The sequence below is a fragment of the Mastomys coucha genome, unplaced genomic scaffold (genome assembly GCF_008632895.1).
Source record: "Mastomys coucha isolate ucsf_1 unplaced genomic scaffold, UCSF_Mcou_1 pScaffold9, whole genome shotgun sequence".
Taxonomy (NCBI): domain Eukaryota; kingdom Metazoa; phylum Chordata; class Mammalia; order Rodentia; family Muridae; genus Mastomys; species Mastomys coucha.
Window position 1 is genome coordinate 41,351,606 of NW_022196915.1, and position 27,806 is coordinate 41,379,411.

Here is a 27,806-nt window from a genome sequence, read left to right on the forward strand (position 1 = left end):
ATCCCTACACCGGGGATCAAAAACAGAAGTATATTCTTACCAAAGCATTCCCACATCCCTACACCGGGGATCAAAAACAAAAGTATATTCTTACAATAGTTCTGGGTTTTTTTTTTAAAGAAACCAAAATTTTAAAATTGTCACTATAGTGAAGCTTCCAGGAAATCTACTAAAAAGCCTGTTAGTATCTGTAAGCTAAATTTTATATTTTTTTTCTTAGACACAATCTCACTGTGTAACTCTTATTGGCCTGGAATTCGCTATAAAGACCAGGCTAGCTTTAAACTCACAAAAATGTACATGCCCCCTGAGTGCTAGGATTAAAGGCATATACCACCAGCCTGACAATTTTATAATTTCTAAAATGAGCAAAAAATCTGTAACATGAAGCTATGATACAATACTTATTGTCTGATCCTAGATGTAGAGGTGAAGGAATGGTGTCTGGATCTGAAAGTGGGTAGTTTCACATAGTGTTATAATTAAAGGAATAATTATCACTCACATTATCTAGATGGTGTTGTCAGTAGTATAACAACTTTTATTATCTGCTCTGGGTTGCTGTATTAACAAAGCAATCATCTTAAAAAATGATCTACTTACCAGGGTGGAGTGTTTTCCAGGCAGGCAGCTTAGTTGGTCTGAGGCTTCTTCAGGCAGTTTGGCTCATCTGTCTCTTCCAAGTAGCCTACCTTATCTGAGAGTTTCTCTTAGCAGTTCTCACTAATACATATTATGGGATGATGGAGCCTAGTGATTCTGGTCAGTTTCAGAGACTTCCTGAAGCTGAGTTATTTGCTGAATTTTAAAGAGCTTCCCTGCAGGATGAAATGTTTCATGTCCCTTTAGAGCATCCTGTGTCTTAAAGAGCTTCTTTCAAAGATGGGAGGTTTTATCGAACAGGAAATTGCTACATAACCAATGGCTGAATCTGAGATTTAGGTTTCAGTTTGGTGAGGGTAAGAAGGCAAAGAAGGCTTGCTTAGGACTAGTCAAAGGGATCTCCCATAATCTAATCTGCTTCCTTGAGTTCTGTAGTGGGGTCTAGTCTCAGTGTACTTGTGACCCTCGGCAGTCTCAAAGTGACTTTGGCTTTGATCAGTCTCCATTTTTTGTTAATCTTTAAAGTTTTGTACATTTTATTCTTAAAATTTTTACACAAATTCATGTTGTGGTGGTTTGAATGAGACTATCCCCCATAAACTCATATATCTACATGCTTAGTCTCCAGTTGGTGAATTGCTCGGAAGGTTTAAGAAGTGTGGCCTTGCTGGAGTATGTGTTCTTGTTGAAGGAGGTACATCACTGTGGGCTTTTGAAACCTCAAAACCAGGCCCAGTGTGTTTCTGTTTCTGAAGTTTTACTCCCCTCCCTCCCCCTCGACCCCCCGGCCAAATAGATCCATATGTAAAACTCTCAGCTACTTCTTCAGCATTATGCCTACCTGTGTGTTGTGACGCTATGCTCCCTGCCATGATGATCATGTCCTAACCCTTTGAAACTATAAACAAGCCCTAATTAATATTTTCTTTTATTAGAGTTACCTTGGTCATGGTGTCTTTTCACGGCAATAGAACAATAACTATGGGGTGGATGTGTGTATGTGTGTGTGTGTGTGTGTGTGTGTGTGTGTGTGTGTAGTGTATATACACTTATGTGCACAGGCCACACCACATATGTGGAAATCGGATGACTACTTGCAGGAGTCTTGGTTTTTCCTCTAACTTGTGGGTCCCTAGATTGAACTCAAGTCATCAAGGTTGACAGCACCCACTGAAGCCACCCCACTAGTCTGGCCTACCTGCCTTTTTTATCACAGGATCTTGCTTTGCTGTCTACTAATATAGCTCAGGCTGGCCTCAAACTTACAATCCTCCTACCTCAGCCTCATGAGACCTAAGATTATACGCGTGAACTATCAAAGTCAGCTAAGATTTTTAAATGCCTTATAATAACTCATTCCATTCCATGTTGATCCCACAGCTAAAATTAGACTTCTGGGAATACTGTGTCTTATTACATAGGTATCTATTTATAGCAACTATTACTTCCAAACACCCCCTCCCACCATTTCATATTATTCCTAAGAATCTAAGTAATTTTTGTTTCTACTTCTGATCTGTTCAAATTTTCTAAAATTTTACTTTTATAAACAAATAAGATGAAAAAATTTCATGAGAAGAATACACATATCCACGGAAGGGGCCTTGATAAAGAATTTATAGTCAAGTCAGTGAGAAAGCAGATGATACAGAAATTCTGCTGTGTATTCAAAATAGAGCCTGACACAGCAAAAACTCTTTGTAAATATTAACTCTGGTTCAGCAATCCTGTGATAGGTACATTAGTGTAGCAAATGGTAAAATAACACAAAAGATAAAGTTATATGCCTATAACCAGAAATAAATCAGAAAACTTAAAAAAAAATCAGAAATATTATTTTATGCCTTTCTTCCTTGAGACAGGATCTCATAGCCTATACCAGCTTCAGATTCACACTGTGGCCAGCCAAGGCTAGCCTCAAACTCCTCATCCTTTTGCCTCTACTTCCTGGGTACTGGGATGATGAGTGTGTGTCATCACACCTGGTCACATCTTCACTTTTTACTGAAACAGCACAAACAACCTTCAAATAGCACAGTTCAAGTATTACAGAAAATACATTATAATAGTTAAAAATGTGGAAACTAAAATAATTAGGTAAGTTAGAACCAATTAGGAGCTTGAAAGTTCTCTTGTTTTTGTTTTGTTTTGTTTTGTTTTGCTCAGGATGAATGAAAAAATATATATACATATATACACATACACACATATATACATACATACATGTACATATACATACATACACACATATACATGTGGAATGAGTGAGTATATATGAATGTATACATATATAATATTCTATAATGCCAGAATATTCTCACTAAGGTAAGAGAAAGCCAATGTCCTAAAATGGAAAGCTTTGGCTCTCCCTAGTAGTGTTGAACTCTATAGTTTTGGGGAGTTACAAGTTATTTTTTTAAAGATTTATTTATTCTATGTATATGAGTACACCATTACTCTCTTCAGACACACCAGAAGAGGGCATCAGATCCCATTACAGGTGGTTGTGAGCCACCATGTGGTTGCTGGGAATTGAACTCAGGACTGCTGTAAGAGCAGTTGGTGCTCGTAACTGCTGAGCCATCTCTCCAACCTGAATTACAAGTTATACTAAAGGGTCTAGGAGAAGAACAGTTTAAACTATGATTTAGTGGACTTCCCTTTATAGTCAAAAGTAATATGAAGGAGTTAATAGAACTGTATGCCAAAGACCTCTTTTTTCCTAGTAGGTATGGTGCTTCCAGAAGAAACAAACAGATCTTCTTATCGCCTTTTATAAGGACAGAATTAAAAAGTTAGAAGCAGCTGTGAAGGAGGCCCAGGAAACGGCGGCCAGCCAGAACAAGTAAGCACCAAGTTAAATCTCCAGCTAACACCTTTTCTTTCTTTGAGTAAAGCTGTAGATTTTTTCAGATGTATGTAAGCACTGAAAGTTGCCCTATGTGTGTTCATATTTGTCTTAGGAAAGTCAGGTGTGAAGTTTTTGGTTGTTCCCCTTGGTGTCTCTCTCTCTCTCTCTCTCTCTCTCTCTCTCTCTCTCTCTCTCTCTCTCTCTCTCCATTCTTCACTCCATGGACTCTCCTCACTTTATAGCATTTCTCTTCTACTTCATTATATCCAAAATCATCTCTTCAGTGAAATTAGCTATAGCTGGCTCATACAGATAACACTGAGATATAACATTCAAAATGTTTCTATAGAAGGAGTGCATTGTTGGTCGCCTGCGCATTTTGGAAATCTTAAGCTAGGAGACAGAATCTTTAAGACTGGAGAGGTAGCTCAGTGGTTAAGAGCACTGGCTGCTTTTCCAGAGGACCCACGTTCAATGTTCAATTCCCAGCACCCACTTGGTGGCTTGCAACTGCCTGTGACTCCAGGTCCAGGGGATATGGGCACCCTTACATAGACATACATGCAGGCAAAACATCAATGTACATTAAAATAGAATAAAATGTAATGAAAAAACTAGAATCCTTGTTGGAAACTTAAATTGTTTATTTACTGTTTATTTATGGATGTGTGTTGTCCTTTGACCTCTACATGCATGCTAGGTCAGAGGATATCTTGGGAAGTTAGTTTTCTCCTTTCACTCTGTGGGTTGTATGACTTGAACTCAAGTCATCAGATCTGGTACAAGGCCTTTCTCCACTGAGTCTTCTCAAAGGCCCAGTTTTTGGAAACTTTTATATATTAATAGTCTAAGATTGGGTATGAAGAAGAAATGGAATTCTTGCAAAAACTCCTTGAAGTCATACCAAATAACTGCTTATTTTGTTCATTTGTTTTTACCATCAAAACCCTGCCATTTCTTCACTGACTCGCCAGATCCTTGATGAAAGTACCTTGTAGATCTGCAGGCACCTCTCAGTAAGCTTTAACTAAGGTGTTATCGTAGTGATCTTTATCGTAGGACCTGATTGTTTCCATCTTTTCCCTAGAGAGCTATCAGTCTTAAGAAAGGAGAATGGAGAACTGAAGAAAATTCTAGACATCCTAAAGGTGAACGAAATAGACTTTATTTTTTAACATGTTTTGGGTTGTGTTTCTAGAAATCAAATTCAGGGTCTTTCACATGCTAGATAAACGCTCAGTTACTGAGCTACATTCCCAGGGTTCTCACTGTGTAGTCCAGGCTGACTTCAAACTCAGAGTCCTTCTGTCCCAGTCTCCTGTGGTCCAGGACTACCACCCATGTCACCATGCTCACTTGAAGAAGACTCTTTAATACTATTTTACTTTCTACCTTGTCCATCTTCCTAGAAGGCCATATAGAACAGTGCTTCTCAGAAAACTTACATTTATTCATTAAGCACATTGTAGTAAATAAATAAGGATCTAGAAGACTTTAGAGGGTTGAAAGCATCAATAGTTAGCACAGTTTTGACCCATTCTGAAATGTCAGTGAGTCATGCTATAACTGATGAGAACCCCTCATTAAGAAATGTATTTCACCAGGCAGTGGTGGCGCATGCCTTTAATCCCAGCACTTGGGAGGCAGAGGCAGGCGGATTTCTGAGTTCGAGGCCAGCCTGGTCTACAGACTGAGTTCCAAGGATAACCAGGGATATACAGAGAAACCCTGTCTCCAAAAAACAAAAACAAAAACAAAAAAAGAAAGAAAGAAAGAAAGAAAATGTATTTCAACTTAACATTTCTCTTGAAGAAGTCCAAAATGCCTCAGGATCCTTTCCTTGTTATGTATGTATCCATGTATGTATATATGTATGTATGTATGTATGTTTGTTTCAGATTGAGTCTAAAATACCCTCAGCTTTGAACTCTTTTTTTTTAAGGTTTGTTTAATATTATTATTGTTTGTGTGTGTGTGTGTGGTGTGTGTGTGTGTGTGTGTGTGTGGTGTGCATGAGTGCAGGTGTCAGTCAGAGGGTACCTTTAAGGAAGCAGGTTTCTCTTTCCACAGTGGGAATGAGGGGTCAAATGCAGTCAAGCCTAGCAGGCATTTTTACCACCTGAGTCCTCTTACTGAGCTGGCTAGCCCCGGACTGCTGAGTCTCTTGCCTCCCTTCTCTAGTACTGAGATTACATGTATGTGCCTCATGCCACTTTATACTTTTATAAAAAGAAACTACATTTTTATTCTCTCAAAGCTACTAATTTTCTAAGGAAACACAGTTTTTTGTCCTTCTGTTGGCGACCCTAACTAGGGGAGTTTGCAGGTAAATTATCTAACAAATCAGTCTAAAATCCACTAATTAGACCCTTTAATTATAGCTTCTCTCACTTCATTTTCCACTTACAGGGATCGCCAAGCTGCTACTATGGAAGCAGGTCAGTTTCTACCACACTAGCCCTCTACCTTGAAATTTTCTGATTTGTTCTTCAAAACATTTTCAGTTTTATAATTGTACCTAAATATATGATTGATATGCCAAATGTGTACAGAGTGTAATGAACAATTCATGGTACCTAGCATTTCTCTCTTCTTACTCCTTAACCATTCTCTTCTGTTGGGAAACTTTGGCTAGTTTTTCTTCACTCATAATTGTGTGGCTCCATGATGGATAAAATGGTTGATGAATTTATCTTTTACTTTCCTGAGTCTCTGACAGAAGTGAAATCTTTCTGTTTTATTTTTTGTGGTACTAGGGCTAGGGTCTTGCAAGTACTTTGCCACTGAGATACTGCACTCAAGAGCACCCCCTTTTTTATGGAAAGGAGGCTTTCACTATGTAGCCCTAGCCATCATAGAACTCACAGAGATCTAACTGCCTCTGTTATCCGAGTGCTGGGATTAAAGGTGCATACCACCATGGCCCCTCACCCTACCCTTCTAGTTCTCTTTTTACTAATCATTTTGAGACAGCCTCACTAAGTTACCCAGGCTGGTTTTGAACTAGTGATTTTGACTCAGCCTTCTGAGTAGCTAGGATTACATGTGACACCATGCTCAGCTCTGAAGTGAAATCTTGATTGTAATGCTCACCCTTGATTACTATCATAAATTCCTACTAATCCTTCAAGGATCCAACATATATTACTTTCTTCATAATGACTGCATCAAATGGAATTGGAGTTTTTTCGTTCAATTAATATTCATTCAGCAATACTGTTTATGTATTAAGTATTGTGCACAACTTACAGCAGACATTCTGATTAATGTTTATGCCCTACCAACTACTAAATATTTGTGAATGTATTCAAAAAACGTAGCACTCCTGAAGTCACAGAAGTTAATATCAGTATTTCATTTTTTTGTATTTTTATATATCCATTATAATATATAAACATTGTTGTTCTTGAGTTTGATTTTTCCTTTGTGAAATCTCAAGCCTTGCTAAGGAAGCACTCTACCACTGGGTTCTTTCCAGGCCTGAGTCTTACCTTCTCTCTTAGTAGTCTATGAATCTCTCATAGCTAATTGGTTTTTTGTTTTTGTTTTTGTTTTGTTTTGTTTTTTTATTTTGTTTTTTGTTTTGTTTTTTCGAGACAGGGTTTCTCTGTGTAGCCCTGGCTATCCTGGAACTTGCTCTGTAGACCAGGCTGGCCTTGAACTCAGAAATCTGCCTGCCTCTACCTCCCAAGTGCTGGAATTAAAGGCATGCACCACCACTGCCCGGCTCATAGCTAATTGTTTTAATCTCAAAGCATAGAACATAGATATGTTTGTTGAATGACTAGCTGGCTGGCTGGATGAATGAGTAGATGTAAAGTTGAGAATATTTGGTAAGATGCTATAAGAAGAAAGAAAGAAAAGACTCCAGAATTACTCTCTGAGAGAGTAGAGGAAGGTTCCACTGGGGAAATGGAGAGTACAGGGCCCTCACAATTCTGTATGCTGCGACGATGCCTTTACTATGGTGGAGTAGGAGCTCTATGCTTAGAGAAGAAGCTGCTGCTCCATTCTTTCTTTTCTAGACATGGATGCTCAGAAATGAACTGGGGTTCTCTGTAAGAGCAGTCCCTGCTCTTAACCACTGAGCCATTTCTCCAGCCTCAAAGCTACTGTTTTTATAATCAGTGATTGATTGACTCTCTAATGTGACCTCTAATTCTGCTCCATGAGATCGAAGCTGCCTTCTTTTTGTTTTCTTGTAGGTTAACCACACCTCGACCAGTGGGTATTACTTCCCCATCACAGTCAGGTGAAAAACAAAAACTAATTCTTACTAGAAATCTGTGTGAGATAAATAAATATCTTTTCCTCATATGGAAGTTGTTTTTTCCTTAGAGACCATAACATGATTTTGCTGTTCTTACATATAATGTGTAAAGCATGATATAGCCAGATAATCCCTCAAATCGAATGCGCCGGCTAAGGCAGAGTGTACAATTTTCCCTACACTTCATACTCTTTCAGTTGCTCCACGACCCAGTTCCCAGCATAGCAGCCAAGTAGTGAGGTGAGTGGAAAGGCTGTTCTTGAACATGTAACTGTTTACAAAGCTGGAAGATGAATAAGGTGGCTCCAAGTGGGACTGAAGAGGGTTACTGCCAAGTCAAATGTAACACCAGTTTTTGTCTTTGTTTTTGTTTTGTTTGCATTCTTGTTTTATCTCATTTTATGTAGTCGCTCTTCTTCTATGGAGTCCATTCCTTATACAGTGGCTGGCATTGGCCATGTGGAACAGGTAAGCCATGGTCATATTCTTTTTCTATATGAGGTTTCTAATGCTTAGTAAAAGCAAGACTGTAATTCAAGAATCTTAAATTTATACTTGTTTTGGCACAAATCTTTTCATGCCATGTGGAGCCTATTTTGGATACTCAATATTAGAAAATAGCACAGAATCACAGGGGTGGCTGTAGTGTAAGTGTTCAAGAATTGAATGCACAGTATCTGCCACAGGCATTTTTGAAGTAAAAGAGCATAGATCCCTCTTAAGACCAGTTCACACAATGTGGGAGAATAATATACATGTGGATGAATTGTTACTGAGGAACAATGGGGAGTCGGGAATGTAGAGAACCAGGGTAGAATGATTAATGGTCATTATTTTTCTGTCAGAGAAGCAGAGGCCTGCATGAAAGGAGCACTCCCAGAGACTCTTACACTGGTGAGAGAGGGCAGGGGGAAGGTATCTGAAGTCTGCATGTTCTGTCCAGATACCAGTAATTTCTAGTGTTCTATGCATAATATAATGCTATTTTACTTTTTTCCTGAAAAAAAAAAAATGATTCCAGGTATCCAAACATAGATTACAGTTTTTCAAGTAATGATATTTTTTTTTTCTGAAACAGAGAGTAAGAAAATAAAAAGTTGAGGATAGCCATTGAAAACATGACCAAACGTGTGGCTCAGTTGGTAACAGCCTTCTAATCCAAGTCTGATTTCCCCAACAAACATAAAGATGGAGAGATGGCTCAGTGGTTAAGAGCACTGGTTGTTCTTTCAGAGGACCCTAGGTTCAATTCCTAGTACCCACATGGCAGCTCACAACTGTCTGTAACTCCTCCTATTCCAGGGGAACCAACATCCTCACACAACATACATGCAGGCAAAAATACCAATGCCCATAAAAGAAAAATAAATCATTTTTAAAAAGATGGAAGGAGAGAGCCAACTAAAAAGTTGTTTTCCGGTCTTCACATGTGTGCATGGCACAGCAGTCTCTCTCTCCCTGCCCCTGTCCTTCTCTTCCCCTCTCCCTCTCTCTCTCTCCCTGCCCCGTCCCTCTCTTCCCCTCTCCCTCTCTCTCTCTCTCTACCTCTCTCTGTCTCTATCTATCTTTTCCTCTACTAAAATAAAAAAAAGGCCTCTGATCAGAATCACTTAAATGATTTGACTTTTCAAAATTGCCACAAGATGGCAGTAGAAATTAAGTCTAAAAGGAAAGTTAACAAACTGAATTTCTTTTGTAATGATGGCGATTTATTTCTACTTTTCTGCACCATGACACACATATGAAGGTCAGGAAAAACTGGAGTCAGTTCTCTCCGTACACATTTTTGTGGGTTCCAGGGATCAAACTCAGGCTATTAGGTTTGAACAAACTCTTTACCTGCTCAGCCATCTCACCAGCACATAAAATAATAGTCTGTAACCTGAAAGGTGTTTTCTCACTCTGCATTAAAGAGAAAACATGGGCTTCAGCTGCGTGGTAGTGGCAGCGGCGGCGCACGCCTTTAATCCCAACACTTGGGAGGCAGAGGCAGGCGGATTTCTGAGTTCGAGGCCAGCCTGATCTACAGAGTGAGTTCCAGGACAGCCAGGACTACACAGAGAAACCCTGTCTCGAAAAAAAACAAAACAAAAAAACATGGGCTTCATTTTGTAGTAACAATGTTTTTTAAAGTCTTGTTTTGTCTGTCACTAGTAGAGCCACTCAACTTTTCTTGTTTGCTTTCATGGAAGGCCCTGTATATGATGGGCTGGGGATTGAATCTGGGGACTCAAGAGTACTCCCATTGAGATACATACAAAATCTTTTTCTTCTTTCCTTCTTCCCTTTTTTCTTCCCTGTTTGCTTTCTGCTTTCCTTCATTTTAACTACTTTTCAATCAGTGCTGGAGATCAAATACTTACTAAGCAAATGTCTACCATTGTGCTTTATTCCCAGTCTGTTTTGATTTTATGTAAATTTTTCTTTTAACTTAGTATGCGTACACATGAATGCATACCAACCATGACATGTGTGTGGATGTAAGAAGACAACTTTGTGGAGTTGGTTCTCTCCTTCTACCTTAGGTGGTTTCTAGGGGTTGAATTCAGGTCTCCAGACTTAAGCAGCATTAGTCCTGATTTTCTACTTTTTAATTGGAAACGTTAATACATTTATAATTGCTATAATTGCTAATAAGAAAGAACTGCCATTTTGCTATTTCTTTTATAAGTGTCATCCTTTCGTTGTTGATTCCTTTATTACTGCCTTCTTTTGTGTTAAATTGACTGTTCTCTAGTGCAGCACTTATTATTCCCTTTACCATATTCAAAACTCTTTTGAGATTACAGCTAACATAATTTATAAAAACCTGATTTAAGTTAGTACCACATTTAACATCAGTACTCACCAAAACTTCATAGTTGTGCTAAATTATACACTCAGCAGCACAGATTCAAGTTACTGCTTTATACAATTGTCTTTTAAATCTGATAAGGGGAAGCTACCAAGAAAATGCACTTAAACTGTCTTTTGTTGTATTTACCTATATAGTTATCTTTTTTGCATTTGAGTTACTAATTAGTGTCCTTTCATTTCAGCCTGAAGGACTCCATTTAGTATTTCTTATAAGGCAAGTTTGAGAGTGAAAAGTGTAACTGTATACATTTTTGTTTGTATAGGAGTGTTTTAATTCCTCCTTCAGTTTTGAAAGATAGTATTGGATATAAGTTTCCTTCTGGTTGATAATCTTTGGGAACTTTGAGTGTTCTCTGGTCCCTGGTATGTCTGATCAGAAAGTCAACGTTAATCTTGCTAAGTATTTTTATTTGTGATGAGTGGCTTCTCTCAGGGCATATAGCCCAGCTGGTAGAATGCATAGGTTACAAGAAGCCCTGACTCAATCCCTAGCATGTCTTAAACTGCACATGGTGGCACTGGGGAGACTGAGGCTGGAGGATCATGAGTTCAGGGTCAAGCAAGCTCAATTAAATAATCATTGACTGTTAGGACAACAAGCAAAATATAGGCAACTCTTAGAGAATACTCCTTTTTGTTTTCCTAAGTTAAATGGTATTACACACCCTACCAGCTTTGTTTTGGTTTTTATTTGTTTTATTTTGTTTTTATTGGTTTTTTTGTGTGTGGAGGGGGTGAATTTTCAAGATAGGGATTCTCTGTAATAGCACTAGCTGTCCTGGAACTTGCTTTGTAGTCTAGGCTAGCCTCAAACTCACAAAGATCCCCCTATCTCTGCCTTCCAAGTGCTAGGATTAAAGGTGGGCTCCACTATGACTGGTCAGTTTTGTTTTTTAAATGGGGTCTCACTATTCGGACCAAAATGGCCTTGAACTCAAAATTCTTCTGCCTTGTCCTCCCAAGTACTGGGAGGGATACTGTGTGCTTACCACAATGCTGAGCTGCTTTTTAAATTTTTTCCCAATATTATTTAACTTTTTCATTTATCCTCCATCCTTCATCTTTGCTTCACTCTAAACCACAAGGTTCACTGAAAAATTTTCAGTCTTCTCCCACAAGACCTTAAGCCGTTTTCCAGCATTGGTCATTTTAATCCTTTCTTAAAATAATTTCTCACTTTTTTTTTCTTTCTTATTCTAAATTCAAAATTTCCTTTGACATCTCTGGCTTCTCCACTAGAGTCTCCTTTGTTGGTTCCTTCTCTACCCAAATGTAAGACAGTATTTCTCATTATCTTCCATACAAAGGACCACAGTCCTAGGGATATTTTTTTGTTTTGTTTTTTGTTTTTCCAGACAGGGTTTCTTTGTATAGCCTTGGCTGTCCTGAAACTCACTCTGTAGATCAGGCTGTCCTCAAACTAAAGAAATCTGCCTGCCTCTACCTCCCAAGTGCTGGGATTAAAGGTGTGTGCCACCACTGCCCAGCTCCTAGGAATATTTTTTAAGTAAATTTTTGTCTTTAATTTAGTCCAGAGGTTAACTTTGGGTATCTTCCTCAATTACTACCCACATAATTTTAAAACATGATTATTAGCTGGGTATGCTAGCACACACCTTTAATCCTAGCACTTGGGAGGCAGAGGCAGGCGGATCCCTGAGTTCGAGGCAAGCCTGATATATATATAGAATTTCAGGACAACCAAAGATACATAGAAAGACTCTGTCTCAACACCTGCCCTCAAGAAAAATGTTTTAATTACATTTTCTAATTTATTTAGTGTGCATATGTATGTGGGTACAAATGAGCCACAGTGTCTGTGCAGAAGTCAAAGGACAACTTTTGAGAACTGGTTCTCTCCTTCCACCATGTGGGTTCTGGGGTTCTGACTCCAGTCATCAGAGTTGGTACCAAGTGCCTTACCCATTGAGCCATCTCACCAGCCCACTCTCCTTAATTCCTTCCTTCCTTTCTTTCTTACTGACCCTTTCTTCCTCCTCTTCCTCCTCTTTTTTTTTTTTTTTTTTTTTTTTTTTTTTTTTTTTTTTTTTGAGACGGGGTTTCACTATGTATACTGGAACATACTCTGTAGACCAGACTGGCCTCAAACTCTAAAGATCCACCTGTGTCTGCCTCCCCAGCACTGTGATCAAAGTATTCACTACCATGCCCAGATATTTTTTTTAATTTATTTGATAATTTCCTACCTATATACATATATTATGTATCTTGATCATACATATATATCTATCCTCAATCACTCTACTCCTTCCTCCCACTTTCCTATTCTTTTTAAAAAATACATATAATCCATTGAGTCCAATTAGCCCTGCCGATACGAACATAGGCAGCCTACCAGCCACATCCCCAAAGAAAAATAATGCTCCTTCAATTGCCAAGAACTCCTGGGCTGGGATAAAGTTTCATAGTCCTCTCCCTCCCTCCTCCCCTCTCCCTGTCCGTAGTGGAATTGTTTACTGGTTTCATCCCATGCAGGGAACCATTGGTGTTGGGGAGTTGATGAATGCAGCAGCCCACAGCATGTCCTCCCAACCCCCAGGGTCTTAGTTTTTTCATTCCAACTTCCTTAGTGTTTCCTGAACTTTGTGCAGCTCCATTTTAATTTGTTAGACAAGGTCTCTCACTTGAGCTTGCCATTTCTGCTAGACTGCCTGGGTACAAAATCCTAGGGATCCAACTATCTTTAGTCTCCTCCAGTGATAGGGTTACAAGTTCACATTGCAATGCCATGCCTGGGTTTTACATGGGTCCTGGGGTTCCAAACCCAGGTCCTCATGTTTCCATAGCAAGCCCTTTACTAGCTGAGACATCCCTCCTCCCCTACTTCCACCCTACTAGTTCTTTCTTGTATAATTTTCTTTCTTGGTTTGATAAAGCACTATTCTCATCCTTTCTTGTAGCATGTTAATATAAGGGAGGAGGGGGGCAGGCGGGAACTCTAATGCTAGAGCATGTGGCAGACAGAGGACAACTTTTGGGAATCAATTCTCTCTTTCTCTCTCATGAGTTCAATGGATCACACCCAGGCATTCAGGCCCTCAGGTTTGTGTAGCAAAGCAAATATTCTTAAGGGATGAACATCTCACCAACCCACTTTTGGTGCTTTAGACATAATTTACTTTCCTTTAAATGTATTTTAAAAGGGTGATTGGATCTTTGAAAAATTCAGTGCTGGATTATTGTTCTCTTCATACATGCCATAGTCTTTTCTTTATAAGTCACATAATTTGCATACTTTGACACTCAGTCATCTAATTGACAACTGTTCTTTGAGACCTCCATTTGTGTAGCCTCAGGGTTAGTTCAAGTGAGAGCTTAGGCCTTTTCAACTGTCTCTTGCATCTGTGCACAGTCCTGAGCCTAGATCCTGGACATATTAGGACATCTCAGGGTTCTCACACATCTCACTCCCCAGTTTTCCTCTATGTCTTTCAGTCTGTTATTTGCCCCAGCTGACATCTTCTCAAGCAGCCAAAGCAAGTGCCTCTAATTGTTTTCAACAGTATTCCATGGGAAGAGGCTTGTGTGTGGTGAGCTCTGCATAAAAAACCTGGTTATCTATAGTCCTAAGTCATCAAACAATCCTGTGTGAGGTCTTCCAGGGAACCAAACAGTTCAAATAATGACAGTTGTCTAAAAATGCAGCTTTGAGGGCTGGGATATGGCTCAGTTTGTCAAGTTGGGCAGGCCCAAGCATGTACTTGAGTTTGACTCTCCAACACACATGTAAAGTCCAGGTACAGTGGCATGTGTCAGCATCAGGGAGGTAGAGAGAAGAGGATTTCCTGATGCCGGGGGGGTGGTGGTGCATGCCTTTAATCCCAGCACTTGGGAGGCAGAGGCAGGTGGATTTCTGAGTTTGAGACCAGCCTAGTCTACAGAGTGAGTTCCAGGACAGCCAGGGCTACACAGAGAAACCCTGTCTCGAAAACAACAAACAAACAAACAAAAAGTATTTCCTGAATGTGCTGATTGGCAGTCTGGATAAACAGAACTAATGAGCTCCCAATTCTATAGAAGAACCTGCCTCAAAAAATAAGGTACAGGGGCTGGAGAGGTGGCTCAGTGGTTAAGGGCTCATGATGCCCTTATTCCCAGCACCGACAACAGCGTCTCATAACTGCCTATAACTCCAGCTCTGGGGGATCCCATGACTTGGGCACATATCCTCATATGTACACATCTACATAATTTAAAACAAACCTTTTTTAAAAAATAAGGTACTGGCTAGTTGTAATGGCACATACCTTTAATCCAAGCACTTGGCAGGCAGAGTAGGTGGACCCCTGTGAACTCTAGATCAGCCAGGGCTACATAGTGAGACCTTGCTTTTAAAAATGTACAGAGCAATAGGAGATACCTGACATCAACTTCTGGCCTCCACGTATATTTGCATACACATGCACACCTATACAACACATGCACAGAGATGACAGCTTTGAAGAACTCCATCCCCAGTCTTTCCCTTTAGTGACTATCAAACCTATTTTATACATGATTATGACCTGTTGGTTTTCAAAGCTACCATGAAGCTGGAGGAGACATGACTACAGTTGAAAGGTTTTGTTTTTGTTTTTCTTAATGTACATTCTCCATACTGCCACCAGATCTTTATAACTTCAGGAGCCCTGAAAGGATATTCTGACTGCTTTTGCAAGCTTTCTCCTTGCCTTGGATGCTGGGGGCCATTTTTGGAGCTCTGATTCACTCTCTCCTTCAGCTCTACTTTTCAGTACCATCTTAGAGAGAAAGCTGAAGCACAGCCACATTAATACACATCAGACACTGATGGGCCTTGTCCTCCAAACTCAAGAAAGTGAACAGAGCACCTTGATGGGGTGCTGCCATGTGACTTACAAGCCTTTACCCTAAAATATATGTGAAAAAATCTTTGGCCCCATTTTTCTTGCCCTATCCCCTGAATCCCTTCTGAAATATCTCACTGGTTCATATTTATGCTTTCCAGAAACCCCTTCACCAGCTTCAACTCATAGCCTCTCTTATAGGTAAGTAACATTGCACTTCATTTTCTGTTTTGTTTTAGAGGCAGAGTCTCATGTAGCTGAGGCTGCCTTTGAACTGATCCTCCTGCCTCTGCCCCCCAAATTCTGGGATCACAGGTAAGCACAACCATGCCTAGTTGTCTTGTTTCCTTTCCTAGGGATGTGTTCCACAAAATATCTGCCAGAATTCCAAGGATTTCTTGCCCAATGGCCTATATTACTTTCATTCATAATCTGTGGTTTATAGAGTAGAGTAGTACTGTGTATAATATGCAATCAGATTATTTTCTTCTCAGTTATAGGCAGGATTTTCTCTTCTCTGGCCTAAAGGCTTACTTTTCATGTGCACTTTACCTTTACCTTTCCTTTCCTTTATTGAGTTTACCTTAGTTATTGTTGGTTGGTTGATTAGTTTTTGAGACAAGTCTTGGTCTGTAATTGTGTCTTGGAACTCAGCCTGGATTTGAACTTGATTCAATCCTGTCTCTGCGGATCACTGCCCCTAGGATTACAGTTGGTCTGGTGCAATTCTAGCTTTGCTGATGCTTTTACTTCCATTCCTTAGACCTTCATCTGCCTCCTCTGGACAGGGTGTTTCATTTAGACCGTTCTTCAGTGGAGATTCAGGCCACACAAGAGTCCTCACTCCCAACAATTCTGGTAAGTTAATGTTCTCAGGTTTTCTTTACAATAAGGGGAATGGTCTCAATTTTGCCTGACTAGTACAAACCTGTCACCAGTTGCATCCTATTATGTACAGATTTGCCTGTAGGATTAGGCTGGCTCCTCATCCCTATCTCCATAAGCTAGACATCAAACCAAGGACCAGGGTTTTATTAAAAGTGTTTACTAACCACCAGTTAGATTTCCAGAGCCAGGTCTTGTTGTGCAGGTCAGATAGCCTTCAACCATCAATGAAGCTGAGGAATACCTCAAACTTGTAATATCCTGTATCTACTTCCCAAGTGTTTTAACTACAGGCATATACTACTAGATCTGGCTTTTTTCTACATCTCATGTTGGAATTTGGTGAGAGCAGCAGGTAGAGGCTTTCTGCCAAGCCTGATGACAGTTTGATCCCTAGGACTCACTGGTGTGAAAATTGTATAATGGAAGGAAGAAAAGCAGGTCTTGAAAGTTGTCCTTGGACATCATGTGTGTATATGACACAGGTGCTGGCACACACACAAATAAGTAATAAATGTTAAAAAAAAATAAGCTGTGGATTTTTAGATCCCACACTGAACATGCTGGGTGTTTTATTCCAAAGGTTGTAAAAACCAGCATGTTTTTAAAGTACCTCTGTCACCAGCCCTGTCACCTTCAATGCTCACTCAAATGTTTATCCTGCCTCTTTCAACTTATAATTAAACTTAAATCTCAGACTGTGCTGTCCCCATACCATCCTAGATAGCCACACTGGCCTCATAAAAAGAACAGAAACTGTTACCCATTTCTTAAATGCTTAACTTTTTTGAGACAATGTTTCAAATAGTCCAGCCTGGCCTGGAATTCCCACTGTAACTGAAGCTAGTCTTCCAAGTGCAGGATTACAGGTATGTATCTTTTTTTTAAAAAGGTCTTTCCATTTAGCTAAGGCTGGCTTTGAACTGTCTATGGCCAGGTTGGTCTCAAACTCATAATTCTTCTGCCTCTGCTTTATAGGTGTTGAAATTACAGGCAAACACCACTGTGCCAAACTCTCTCTCCCTTTCCTAGCAGTAGTCTTTGTTTTGGAGCTTCCTAGACACTATGGTCCTCAGTAACACGGCTAAGAAACTGAGTGAGTATCTTACAGTTCTGTCCTACCCTTCAGGTCAGAGGGAAAGCAGAACCACACCAGAGAGTCTTCCTGGTTTCCAACTTCCAGTCTTACAGGTGAGGTCTGACAGTAACTTATCAGTGTATAGAACTCTGGAAGTTAGGCCTTCATGCTAAAGGCTGAGGCTCAGGTGGGTGGTAGAAGATGACCAATGGAGAGTGAAATGAGGTGTCACTGTGATAAGCAGGCTTTCAGTTTTTCAGGATGGTTTCAGTTTCAATGATTCTCTCTTACTGTAAGATTAGTTTGCTTTGGGCTTGGACAAGGAAGTGGGCCCAGGTATTTTGGTCATTCTGACAAGCCCTTGGAAACAAGTCACGGGAGTAATCATGGAACTTTGCTTATTGCCTTGCTAGTTCCTTACTGTACTGCTCGCTCTTAATTGTAATTAAAATGGTATAAAAGCAGATTAGGAAAAATCTGCCCTCAGTCTCAGAACTGGCTGGGGTCACACTTTAAAAAAATAAAAATAAAAAAAGATTAGTTTGCCATGGGTTTTATTTGTTTGTTTTGTCTTTCGGTTGGGGGGACGATGTAATTTTGTTTGGTTTGGTTTTTCGAGACAGGATTTCTCTGTCTGGAACTCATCGCTCTGTAGACCTGGCTGGCCTTGAACTCAGAAATCTGCCTGCCTCCTGAGTGCTGGGATCAAAGGCATGCGTCACTACTACCCAAGTGGTTTGGTATCTTGTTTTGTTTTGTTTTGTTCTTAGTTCATAACAAAGTTTTTGTTTTGTCTTGGGCACTGGGTACCTTGTGCATTGTAGGCTGGCACTCTCCTAGCTACCTGTCTCTCTAGACCTCTCATTTTAAGTCAGATTTTAGCGAGCTGCCCAGGCTGGCCATGGATGTAGCATTTTCTTCTCAGTATCCTACACAGCAGTGAGCACAGGTCTGCATCAGCTCTGGCAGGGAAGACTCCTTCTCAATGGAATGTATCTTTTGCACAAACTATGAAAAGTATTTATGTCTTCAAAGGTAAATTTATAAGACTAATTCTAATTCAAAGAACAACAACAAAAAAAAAGTATGGTAGAAGTTTGTAAGGATATCCAGTAAGTGAAAAATTCAGTGTTGCCTTTTAATTCTACTTTTGTGTCTTTGCAGTTTTTTGAGGTTATTTTCTCTGAAAGTCTCTCATGAATCAAGGAATAGCTCTTGGATAGTAAGACTAGGATATGTTTAGTCTCATAATCTAAGATGTCCTTTATCAGCAAGGAATCAAAATTTAAGTAGGGCCTGGTGGCAAAAGCCTATAATTCAAGCTACTCAGAGAGTTCAAGCAAAAAAAAACACAGTTCAAAGCCAGCCTGGGCTATAGTGTGAATTTCATGCCTTAGTAAAACCCTGCCTGAAAAATGAAAAGTAGCCAGGTAGTATGGTATTGGGTACCTATAATCCCAGGGTTTCATAAGATGAAATAGGAGAATCACATGTTTGAGTCCATCTTAGAGCAAGTTTCAGGCCAGACTGACTAGAGACCTGTCTCAGGTAAAAGAATAGACAAACCAGATCTATATAGCAATATAGGTCAGCAGTAAGTATGGTTGCCTGGCATCCACCACTAAAACAGAGAGTATAAAGAAATTAAGGTTTAATAATGAAACTCTTTGTATGTAAATTTAAAATAATTTTAAGTTTTTTTTTTTTTTTTTTAAAAAAGGTCTAGCCAGGCAGTGGTGGCGCACACCTTTAATCCCAACACTTGGGAGGCAGAGGCAGGCAGATTTCTGAGTTCAAGGCCAGCCTGGTCTACAGAGTGAGTTCCAGGACAGCCAGGGCTACACAGAGAAACCCTGTCTCAAAAAACAGGCAAAAACAAAACAAAACAAAGTCTTAAGAATGTGCTTAATTGGTCAAGTCATGCCCAGCATGTGCTAAGTCCTGGGTTCAATCCCCTACATTTCATAAATCTAGGTACTTGCACTCAGGAGAGGGACTAGAAGTTCAAAGGTATCCTTGCTTACATATCAAGTTCAAGGCCCATGTCTTAATAGAGAAAAGAGAGGAAGGGAAGAACGTTTTTGTTGTTGCTGCTGCTGTGTGGTTTTGTTTTGCTTTAAGATATCAGGAGCCCAGCATAGTGACCCATAACTGTAATCCCAGCATTTGGGAGGTAGAAGCAGGAAGATTAGGAGCTTAAGGCCAGATTGAGATAACTGAAGCTGTCTCAAAACCAACCCAAGGGGGGCTGGCGAGATGCCTCAGTGGGTTAAGAGCACTGTCAGCTCTTCCAAAGGTCCAGAGTTCAAATCCCAGCAACCTCATGGTGGTTTACAACCACCCATAATGAGATCTGACTAGTGGTGCATCTGAAGACAGCTACAGTGTACTTACATATAATAAATAAATCTTTAAAACAAACAACAAACAACAACAACAACCAAAGGAAAAGCTGGGATTTAAACTGTAAGAAGTAACACTAAAGCAAACAGCACCCCCTCTCCCAGAGCCTCGGAGATACAGAGATAATCCTGTAAGGAGATGCAGGAGATCTGTAAGGGTGTGGCCCCAAGTTGAATCTTGTTAAGAAACATAGTTATTTCTATCTGGATATAGTGGTACATACCTGTCATCCCAGCACTTGAGAGATCAAGGTATGAAGATTAGAATTTCAAGATCATCTTGACTAAATAGCAAGTTTTGAAGCTAACCTGAGCTATATAAAAATCCTATCTCAAAAACAAAACAAACCAACAAAAAACCCTGCTTCTATGAGACAGTTGAGGAATCTTAGTCTGTTGGGCACTATTAAGGACTTGTTTTTTTATTAAAGACAGGCTCTCTCTCACTTGAAACCCTAGCTGGTCTAGAACTGTAGATTAGGCTGCCTCAAACTCAAATCTGCCTGCCTCTGCTTCCTGAGTATGGAATTAAAGGTGTGTAGTATTCCCTGAAGTTATTAAAAGAACTGTAAAAATAAGAAATATTTCAAGTCTGATGACTCTGTATTTACACACATAAATATACAAACACAAATAAGTACATATCCATTTATATGTAAATAAAAATTTTATGAAGTTAAATGTTATCTAGATTTTGCTCTAGTATAATTTACTAAAAAGCAGCATAGGGGTGTAGTCCAACAGGCTAAGAACCACTGTTTTAAAACAAAACCTATTGGGACTGGAGAGATGACTCAGCAGTTAAGAATACTGGCTGCTCTTTCAGGGGACCTGGGTTCGATTCCCAGCACCCACATGGTAGATCACAACCCTCTGTAACTCCAGTCCCGGGGATCTTCAGTCGTCTTCTGAGCACAGAAATGCATGCAGCAAAACATCCATAAATATAAGAATTTGAAAATAAAACATTATAAAGTTAAAAATAGATACTGAAAAGTGGCACATCACTAGAGGTGTAAGATCTCTGCCTCCCTGGTAATTGCCTTCTGATACGACAATCAAATGTTCCAAATCTTCCAAAAGTTTCTCAATTATTTCACATCATCATCATAAAGCACTGAAGCATAGTTTCTTAAGTAACAACAGAGCCCTCATCACACACAATATATCAGATCTTAACCTGGGTTGGGCATGGTGGCACCACCTTTAATCCCTGCCCTTTGGTAAACAGAGGCAGGCAGATCTCTGTGAATTCAAGGCCAGCCTGGTCTACATAGCCAACAGCGATAGTGAGACCCTATATCTAACAAAATTTCTTAGTTTGGAAGTTAGTAATCATACAATGAGGAAAAACCATGGAGAAGCAATAGCAGTTGATTTTGTTTAATAAAACTTTATTGGTAGAACACCCTTAGTAGTCTGTGTTGTCATAACATGCAAATCTGTTCTCTGCTGCAGACATTCTACCAACAGAGGCAGATGGGACTAGCCAGGAAAGACGGATGGAGCATTTCCAGATAGAAATCCCTCTTCCAGGTCTGATCTGTGCATAATGCTCAAGGTTGGACTGCAGTGTCCAGTACTATTAGGGGATATGGGCACTGTTTCCTGGTTTCAGTCTGCAGCTTGTTCTCTTGAACTTTATATGTCTTTCTCTCCAAAACATTTAAAATTTAACAAAAAAAAAATGTTGTGTGTGTCATATGAGGGTATACTACTTGCATATGGGTGCCTGTGATGCAGGTGTCCCCAGAGACCAGAAGAGGGTATGTGATCCCCTAAAGCCATGGCTATAGGAAGCTTGTGAGCTGACTGACATGGGAGGTGGGGAACCTGGTTTGGGCCTTCTTGAAGAACACAAAGCATACTAAACTACTGAGCCATTTCTCCAGCCCCTTGAATTTTTCATTAATTTATTTTGTGTATGTACTTGTGAAGGATCCAAGGACAACTTGTAGGAGTCAGTTCTTTCCAACAAAGTCAGTCCTGGAGATCCAACTCAAGTCATCTGACTTGGTGGCAAGTGCCTTTACACTCTAAGCCATCTCAGTGGCTCTGTCTTACATTAACACACATGAAAGTGATTAGGTCTTACACAAAGCTTCAGGAAGATAGTCATCTTCCCCCATATGTACGGCCTTTCATTTCCTAGTTTGAAACTAAAGTTGCAAAAATCCTTAGCCTCATGCTTTGGCATAGGAAGACTAGATAATATATTTATCCTGGTTCATTTCTGGATTTCACTGCTTAGCTCTGGACTTTGCTATCCTGTGGCCAATGTTAATAAACAACTGTTCCCCACCCTAATATATTGTACTTTTTAACCTATTGTTCTACATCCAGCTGCTATGAAATGTTTTTATTTTCCTTTGTCCAAACAATAGGTAGAATACATTTCCAGCTTTGATTTTGATGTTATAACAACAGTTAGATTTCCAGCTTAGTAAGGTATATAGACTAATAAAGAAGAAAAAAATCATTAAAAATATACCTTTTTATGGCTACTGCCACTCTTGCTAAAACAATTTCTAGAACGGTGAGATGAGCAAGTGGAGTTACAACCTGTTGTCACTGTTAGAAGACCAATAAATCTTGTCATTTGGCCGGGCGGTGGTGGCGCACGCCTTTAATCCCAGCACTTGGGAGGCAGAGGCAGGTGGATTTCTGAGTTCGAGGCCAGCCTGGTCTACAGAGTGAGTTCCAGGACAGCCAGAGCTACACAGAGAAACCCTGTCTCGAAAAACCAAAAAAAAAAAAAAAAAAAAAAAAAAAAAAAAAAAAAAAAAAAAAAAAAAAAAAAAAAAAAAAAATCTTGTCATTTGACTGCTGGAAACCATGAGTGTGTCAACAGACGCTGACTTACTGTCTTCTATTTTTCTATTTTTATTTACTGCAGTGTGTCTTGATTCTTTAAAAAAATAATAGGGCGGTGGTGGCACATGCCTTTAATCCCAGCACTTGGGAGGCAGAGACAAGCAGATTTCTGAGTTCGAGGCCAGCCTGGTCCACAGAGTGAGTTCCAGGACTGCCAGGGCTACACAGAGAAACCCTGTCTCGAAAAACCAAAAAATAAAATAAAATAAAATAATAATAATAAAATAATAATAAAAATATACTAAACCATAAATAATTTTAAAGTGGAGCTGGGCTTGAAACTAGGGTGTCATGTATGCTAGGTAAGAGGCCTACCACTGAGCTACATGCCAGCATCAAATCCCTAGATTCAGACTAGGTACAGATGTAGCCTAGTTGGCAGAGTACCTACCTACCATACACAGAGGCCTGCTTTGATCCCCAGTACTGCATAAACTGATGGCACATACTTATACTCAGCATTTAGGAGTTAGAAACAGGAAGATCAGAAGTTCAACAAACAGCTATGGCTTCACAGTGAGTTCAAGGCAAGCATCTAAAAAATGAAGATGGGCTTGGGAGGCAGAGGCAGGCAGATTTCTTGAGTTCGAGGCCAGCCTGGTCTACAGGGTGAGTTCCAGGACAGCTAGGGCTATACAGAGAAACCCTGTCTCCAAAACCAAAAAAACAAAAAAAACAAAAACAACAAAAAAAGATGGGGCTCAAGAGATGGCTCAGCAGTTAAGAACACTGCTCTTCCAGAGGTCCTAAGTGCAATTCCCATTAACCACATGGTGGCTTACAACTATCTGTAGTGGGATCTTATGCCCCCTTCTGGTGTGTCTGAAGACAGCTACACTGTACTCACATACATAAAGGAAAGTGGATGGATAGACAGACAAAGATATATTTTTAAACATAGGAGTGGCAAAATGGAGAAGAGAAACAATTTTATTTTTGGCCTTTTTAATTATCAGTTTGGGTCTTACACTCTATTTTCATATGACTAACCAATTGTTACCAGTGATTCTCAGTTCTAGAACATCATTGAGTTAGAAGACCATGGTCCTTCTGTCCACAAGACAGATCCTATAAAGAGGGAAACATCTCTTGTTAGATACAACTGAAGCACTAGTAAAAAAGGAAAACAAAAATAAAGTTAACAAAACAAAACCAACCTAACAATCTCTATCAATTTGGGCAGAAAGTAGTGTCAGGTTTGTAAATCCAAACCTGTAACTACCCCTCCTCCCTTCTCCTCTGTCACTGTTATGTCTCAAAACAGATTCTCAGAGTCCAGGCTGGCCTTTAACTTCATATGTAGTCAAGGGTGACCTTGAATTCCTTGATCTTCCTGCCTCTACCTGCCAAGTATAGTCGTCACAGGCACTATGCCTGGCTCATTCCTGCCTCCAATAGATATACAAACTAATATTCTCACTCTGATTATTAAAAAATTTCACAAACTCTGTATGTAAAGATTTACCCTGAGACAATAGTGAGAAAGGAGGGGATTTCATAGAAATAAAATGGTAGAGAGCAGATTGGTCCCAGTGTCAGAAGCAAGAACAGTCTGCTGTGAATTAGTGACAAATCGAGTAAGACATCATCAGTGGAATCTGAGGACGGGTCTATTACAAAACCAAGACCCTGCAAATACTAGTTGCAGTGTGCTTGGACATGTGCTCAGAAAGACTGGCCAGGCACAAGGAATCTCTGACAAATGCTGGGGTGGACTGGGATCAATTGGATCATAATACTTCTCTCCATATTTGGGTTTGCTGTAGATGTGGGGCTGAGATAGGACTTAAGAGTTCTAAAGAACAAGAACAGAACAAGAGCTCTTTTCAGCCATTATTTGCCCAGATCCCAAACTCTCTCTACATGGAGGCTGAATTTGTGTTGATCCAATACTTTAGTTTATCCTGGTCACCCTCTCCAGTCTACTGTCAGATTACCTGCTTTGCCTACTCAAGAACACAAAACTTTTTACAAGAGCAATTTCAAAATGTTTGAACAATCACTAAGTTGGTTAATATTTCAGTAATAGACTCCCCTTTGCCTCAGCCTCCCTCAGTCCCGTATGATTACATCATCATCATCATCATCATCATCTTCCTCCTCCTCCTCCTCTTCTTCCTCACCATCTTCTGGCAGTTCTTCATCCTCCTCCTCCTGTTCCTCTTCATCTAGACAAACTACCACTTCTGCTGGCTTAGGCAATCGAGAGTCAAACCAGTCCAACACTTGCTGAGTACTTAGTCTTGATGCCTGACTCAGCTTAAGGATATCAGCTTCCTGCAGCTGCTGGTGGGCTGCCCAGTACTTCTCCAAAGGTCGTATATCTGGTGGGGGTGGTGGGGCTGGTAGAGGTGGTGTCTTGGCCCATTCTTTCAAGGAATGAGTTGATGGTGTGGGAATGGCTGGATCTTGAAAACTAGGGGTACCAATTACTGCATTGTCCCGAAACCATTTTAGCTGTCCATGCTTCAAGGCATATCGTGTGTCACCAAACCACTGAATAATCTCAGGGCGAGGTAAACCAGTGATCTGTTCTAATTTATGGTAATCTTCTCGTCGTGCCCATTGGCACTGTAGGAAAAAGGATTTGAGGATGGCCAACTGTTCTTTGGTTTTACGCTTAGTCTTTCGCTGGTGTTGCATGTCTGGGGAAAGGTATTCTGTGGGGCCAACCCTACTTGATACTGAGTTATTCCGTAGCCTTTGGGGCCAGAGTGGTTCTACTTGTGGAGACAGTGCCTTCTCACTAGGTGAGAATGACTGTGAGATACAACCCAAAGGCTGGAGGGGTTTAGGGGTGGCAGTGGTTCCATTAGCCAATACCTGGAAAGAGGGAGAAGAGGTAGAGGAAGATGGAGGTGTTCCACTAGGTTCGGATTCCTCCTTACAACTTTTATCAAGTAATGAGATCAGTGGGGGGTTATCTGGCTGATGGACAGCTGTGGAGTGATTCCGAGAAGCAGTCTTTCCACCACATGACTGGTTGGGATGCCTGCTAGCCTGCTCTTTAGAGAGGCCACTGATCTGAAGATCCTGACCATCTGACTGGTAGGAGAATGTTCTGCTGCCCATCACCAAGGGCTCCTTAACTTTCTGATGATTCAATGGCAGCTGTGATACCTGAGAGGGCTCCTCAGGCTCAACCTTCAATCCTTTCATATGAGTGGGCTCACTAAGCGCCAGAGGACTCAGTCCAAGAGCAACCTGCCCTGGAGCGGGGACTGGAGGCATCTCCTGTGGGGGCCTCACTGTCTGGTGTGTGAAAGAGAGAAGACACTTGAAAAGGAGTTGATCTCGGTGGTACACCACTCTGGCTCGAGTCTCTTCTATCTCTTCAGATGACCAGCTAATGCCACAGCGGAGACGTTGGGCCATGAACCAGGTCTTTACCTTTTCCATCTGCAGCCCATGCCGCAGGCAGAGGAGAGCAATATCTGCCAGGCTTGGATAGGGGAAGTAGCTGAAGGCTTGTAGCAGGTGCTCATTTCCATCCAGCTCACTGGTTTGGGTGGCTTGAGTCCACACAAGCTGTAGCTCCTCCGAGACTGGCGGGAGACAAACAAGTCCCACTGCTGAGCTGTTGAGACTGCTGGCATCTTTATTAGGACTCATGTCGTGCTCTGGTTTGTACCCTTCAGAGACAGCTGTAAGAAAAGAAACCGTTCCATCACCATTTAATCTTTAACCAAACTGCTGAAACTAAACAATTTCAAATTGAATCATGTTGTATTGCTCCTAAAATGTCCAATTTAAAATTTTCACAATCTCATCAAGTCATCAGAACCTGCTGTAATTCCTGTATTCTTTGTATTAAACACAAGGTCCATAGAAGCTTGGATAAAAATGGCCCTAAGCCACATGACAAAAATCTGTCTTTAGAGGCTAGGGAAAAAGTTATCTTCCCACAGCCTTTACTATTCCAACTTCAGTTTGCTTCTGACAGCTCTTACCTTTAAGTTCATGGAACAGTACTCAGACGTTACTTAACCACAAAACAGAACCTCATGCTGAAATCTCAGAATGATCTTTTTTTTTTAAGATATATTTATTTTTATGTATGTGAGTACATGGTAGCTGTACAAATGGTTGTGAGCCTTCATGAGGTTGTTGAGAATTGAATTTTTAGGACCTCTGTTCACTCCAGTCGGTCCCACTCTCTCTGGTCATCTTCGCTTATTCAGTCCCTGCTTGCTCTGGCCCAAAGATTTATTATTATACATAACTACACTGTAGCTGACTTCAGATGCACCAGAAGAGGGTGTCAGATCTCATTACAGGTGGTTGTGAGCCACCATGTGGTTGCTGGGATTTGAACTCAGGACCTTCGGAAGAGCAGTCAGTGCTCTTACCAGCTGAGCCATCTCGCCAGCCCAGAATGATCACTCTTTAGTGCCTAACAATCTTGGATTACTTCCAGAATGTTGAGACAGGGAAACAACCTATCAAGTCAGGCAGAGGAGTACAAACCCACAATCCCAGTACTAAGGAGATAGTCAGTAGGACTAGGAGTTCAAGGACAGCCTGAACTACATAAAACTGTCTCAAAACTTACAAACAGCAAGCAACAACAAAACAGGGTGGGGTACTCTGCCTAACCCTAAAAAAATGGCCACCCCGTTTTCATGGTGACAGGGGTACTGGGAACAGGAAACTGTATTCATAGTACATTAAAGCCCTAAACTCTAGAGAGACTTTCTTCCCCATCCCAGTAGGAAACCTTGGTATAAAAGGACCTTATTCCCCTTGGGTTAGATCTTAGCAGGTTTCTTCCTCAAATCAGCTTAATAAAGGCTAATTCCCTCCCTGAATCTTTGTCACCTCTCACAGCTCAGCCTAAGGAGCCCAGAGATAACCCCCTCCCCATTAATAGTCCACTCCACAAAGGGCAAAAGGGCTCCTGCTCTTATCTCAACAGTCCAACTTTCTCCTCAAAACCAGCTGGGCAGGTTCATTAAACAATACTTCTAGCTCCCAGACTTGCGGGAAGTGGGTACAGGGACCTATTCATTCCTCAATGCCTGGCAAAATCTGTTCCCTGAATAATATATATTTTTTAAGATTTTATTTTATTTAAGTATATGGTTACACTGTCATGTCTTCAGACACACCAGAAGAGGGCATCAGATCCCATTACAGATGGTTGTGGGCCACCATGTGGTTG

At 40.5% G+C, this 27,806-nt stretch overlaps 2 protein-coding genes across 12 annotated transcripts in view; one reads left to right on the forward strand and one right to left on the reverse strand.

Moving 5' to 3' along the window:
- Positions 1-22,078, forward strand: part of Rnf212b (ring finger protein 212B) — a 42,904-nt gene extending 20,826 nt beyond the window's left edge. For 5 of the 8 annotated variants that reach the window (XM_031362192.1, XM_031362194.1, XM_031362193.1 and 2 more), the window contains 12 exons: positions 3,333-3,448; positions 4,542-4,602; positions 5,864-5,892; positions 7,660-7,706; positions 7,922-7,964; positions 8,132-8,192; positions 8,570-8,618; positions 14,037-14,131; positions 15,568-15,607; positions 16,170-16,264; positions 17,421-17,482; positions 21,230-22,078. In XM_031362192.1, coding sequence (XP_031218052.1) covers positions 3,333-3,448; positions 4,542-4,602; positions 5,864-5,892; positions 7,660-7,706; positions 7,922-7,964; positions 8,132-8,192; positions 8,570-8,618; positions 14,037-14,131; positions 15,568-15,607; positions 16,170-16,264; positions 17,421-17,482; positions 21,230-21,260 — 729 coding nt within the window. In that variant the 3' untranslated portion in view covers positions 21,261-22,078. The remainder of the gene's footprint in view (positions 1-3,332; positions 3,449-4,541; positions 4,603-5,863; positions 5,893-7,659; positions 7,707-7,921; positions 7,965-8,131; positions 8,193-8,569; positions 8,619-14,036; positions 14,132-15,567; positions 15,608-16,169; positions 16,265-17,420; positions 17,483-21,229) is intronic. The other 3 variants (XM_031362200.1, XM_031362199.1, XM_031362201.1) reach the window with 2 other exon arrangements.
- A 1,479-nt stretch (positions 22,079-23,557) lies between these two features.
- The window catches only part of Homez (homeobox and leucine zipper encoding), a 16,355-nt gene continuing 12,106 nt past the window's right edge, over positions 23,558-27,806 (reverse strand). For 2 of the 4 annotated variants that reach the window (XM_031362163.1, XM_031362166.1), the window contains exons 2-3: positions 24,716-26,289; positions 23,558-23,713 (exon numbers count right to left, since the gene is read on the reverse strand). In XM_031362163.1, the coding sequence (XP_031218023.1) occupies positions 23,669-23,713; positions 24,716-26,289 (1,619 nt within the window). In that variant the 3' untranslated portion in view covers positions 23,558-23,668. Of the gene's footprint in view, positions 23,714-24,520; positions 26,290-27,806 lie in introns of those variants that run through there. The other 2 variants (XM_031362165.1, XM_031362164.1) reach the window with 2 other exon arrangements.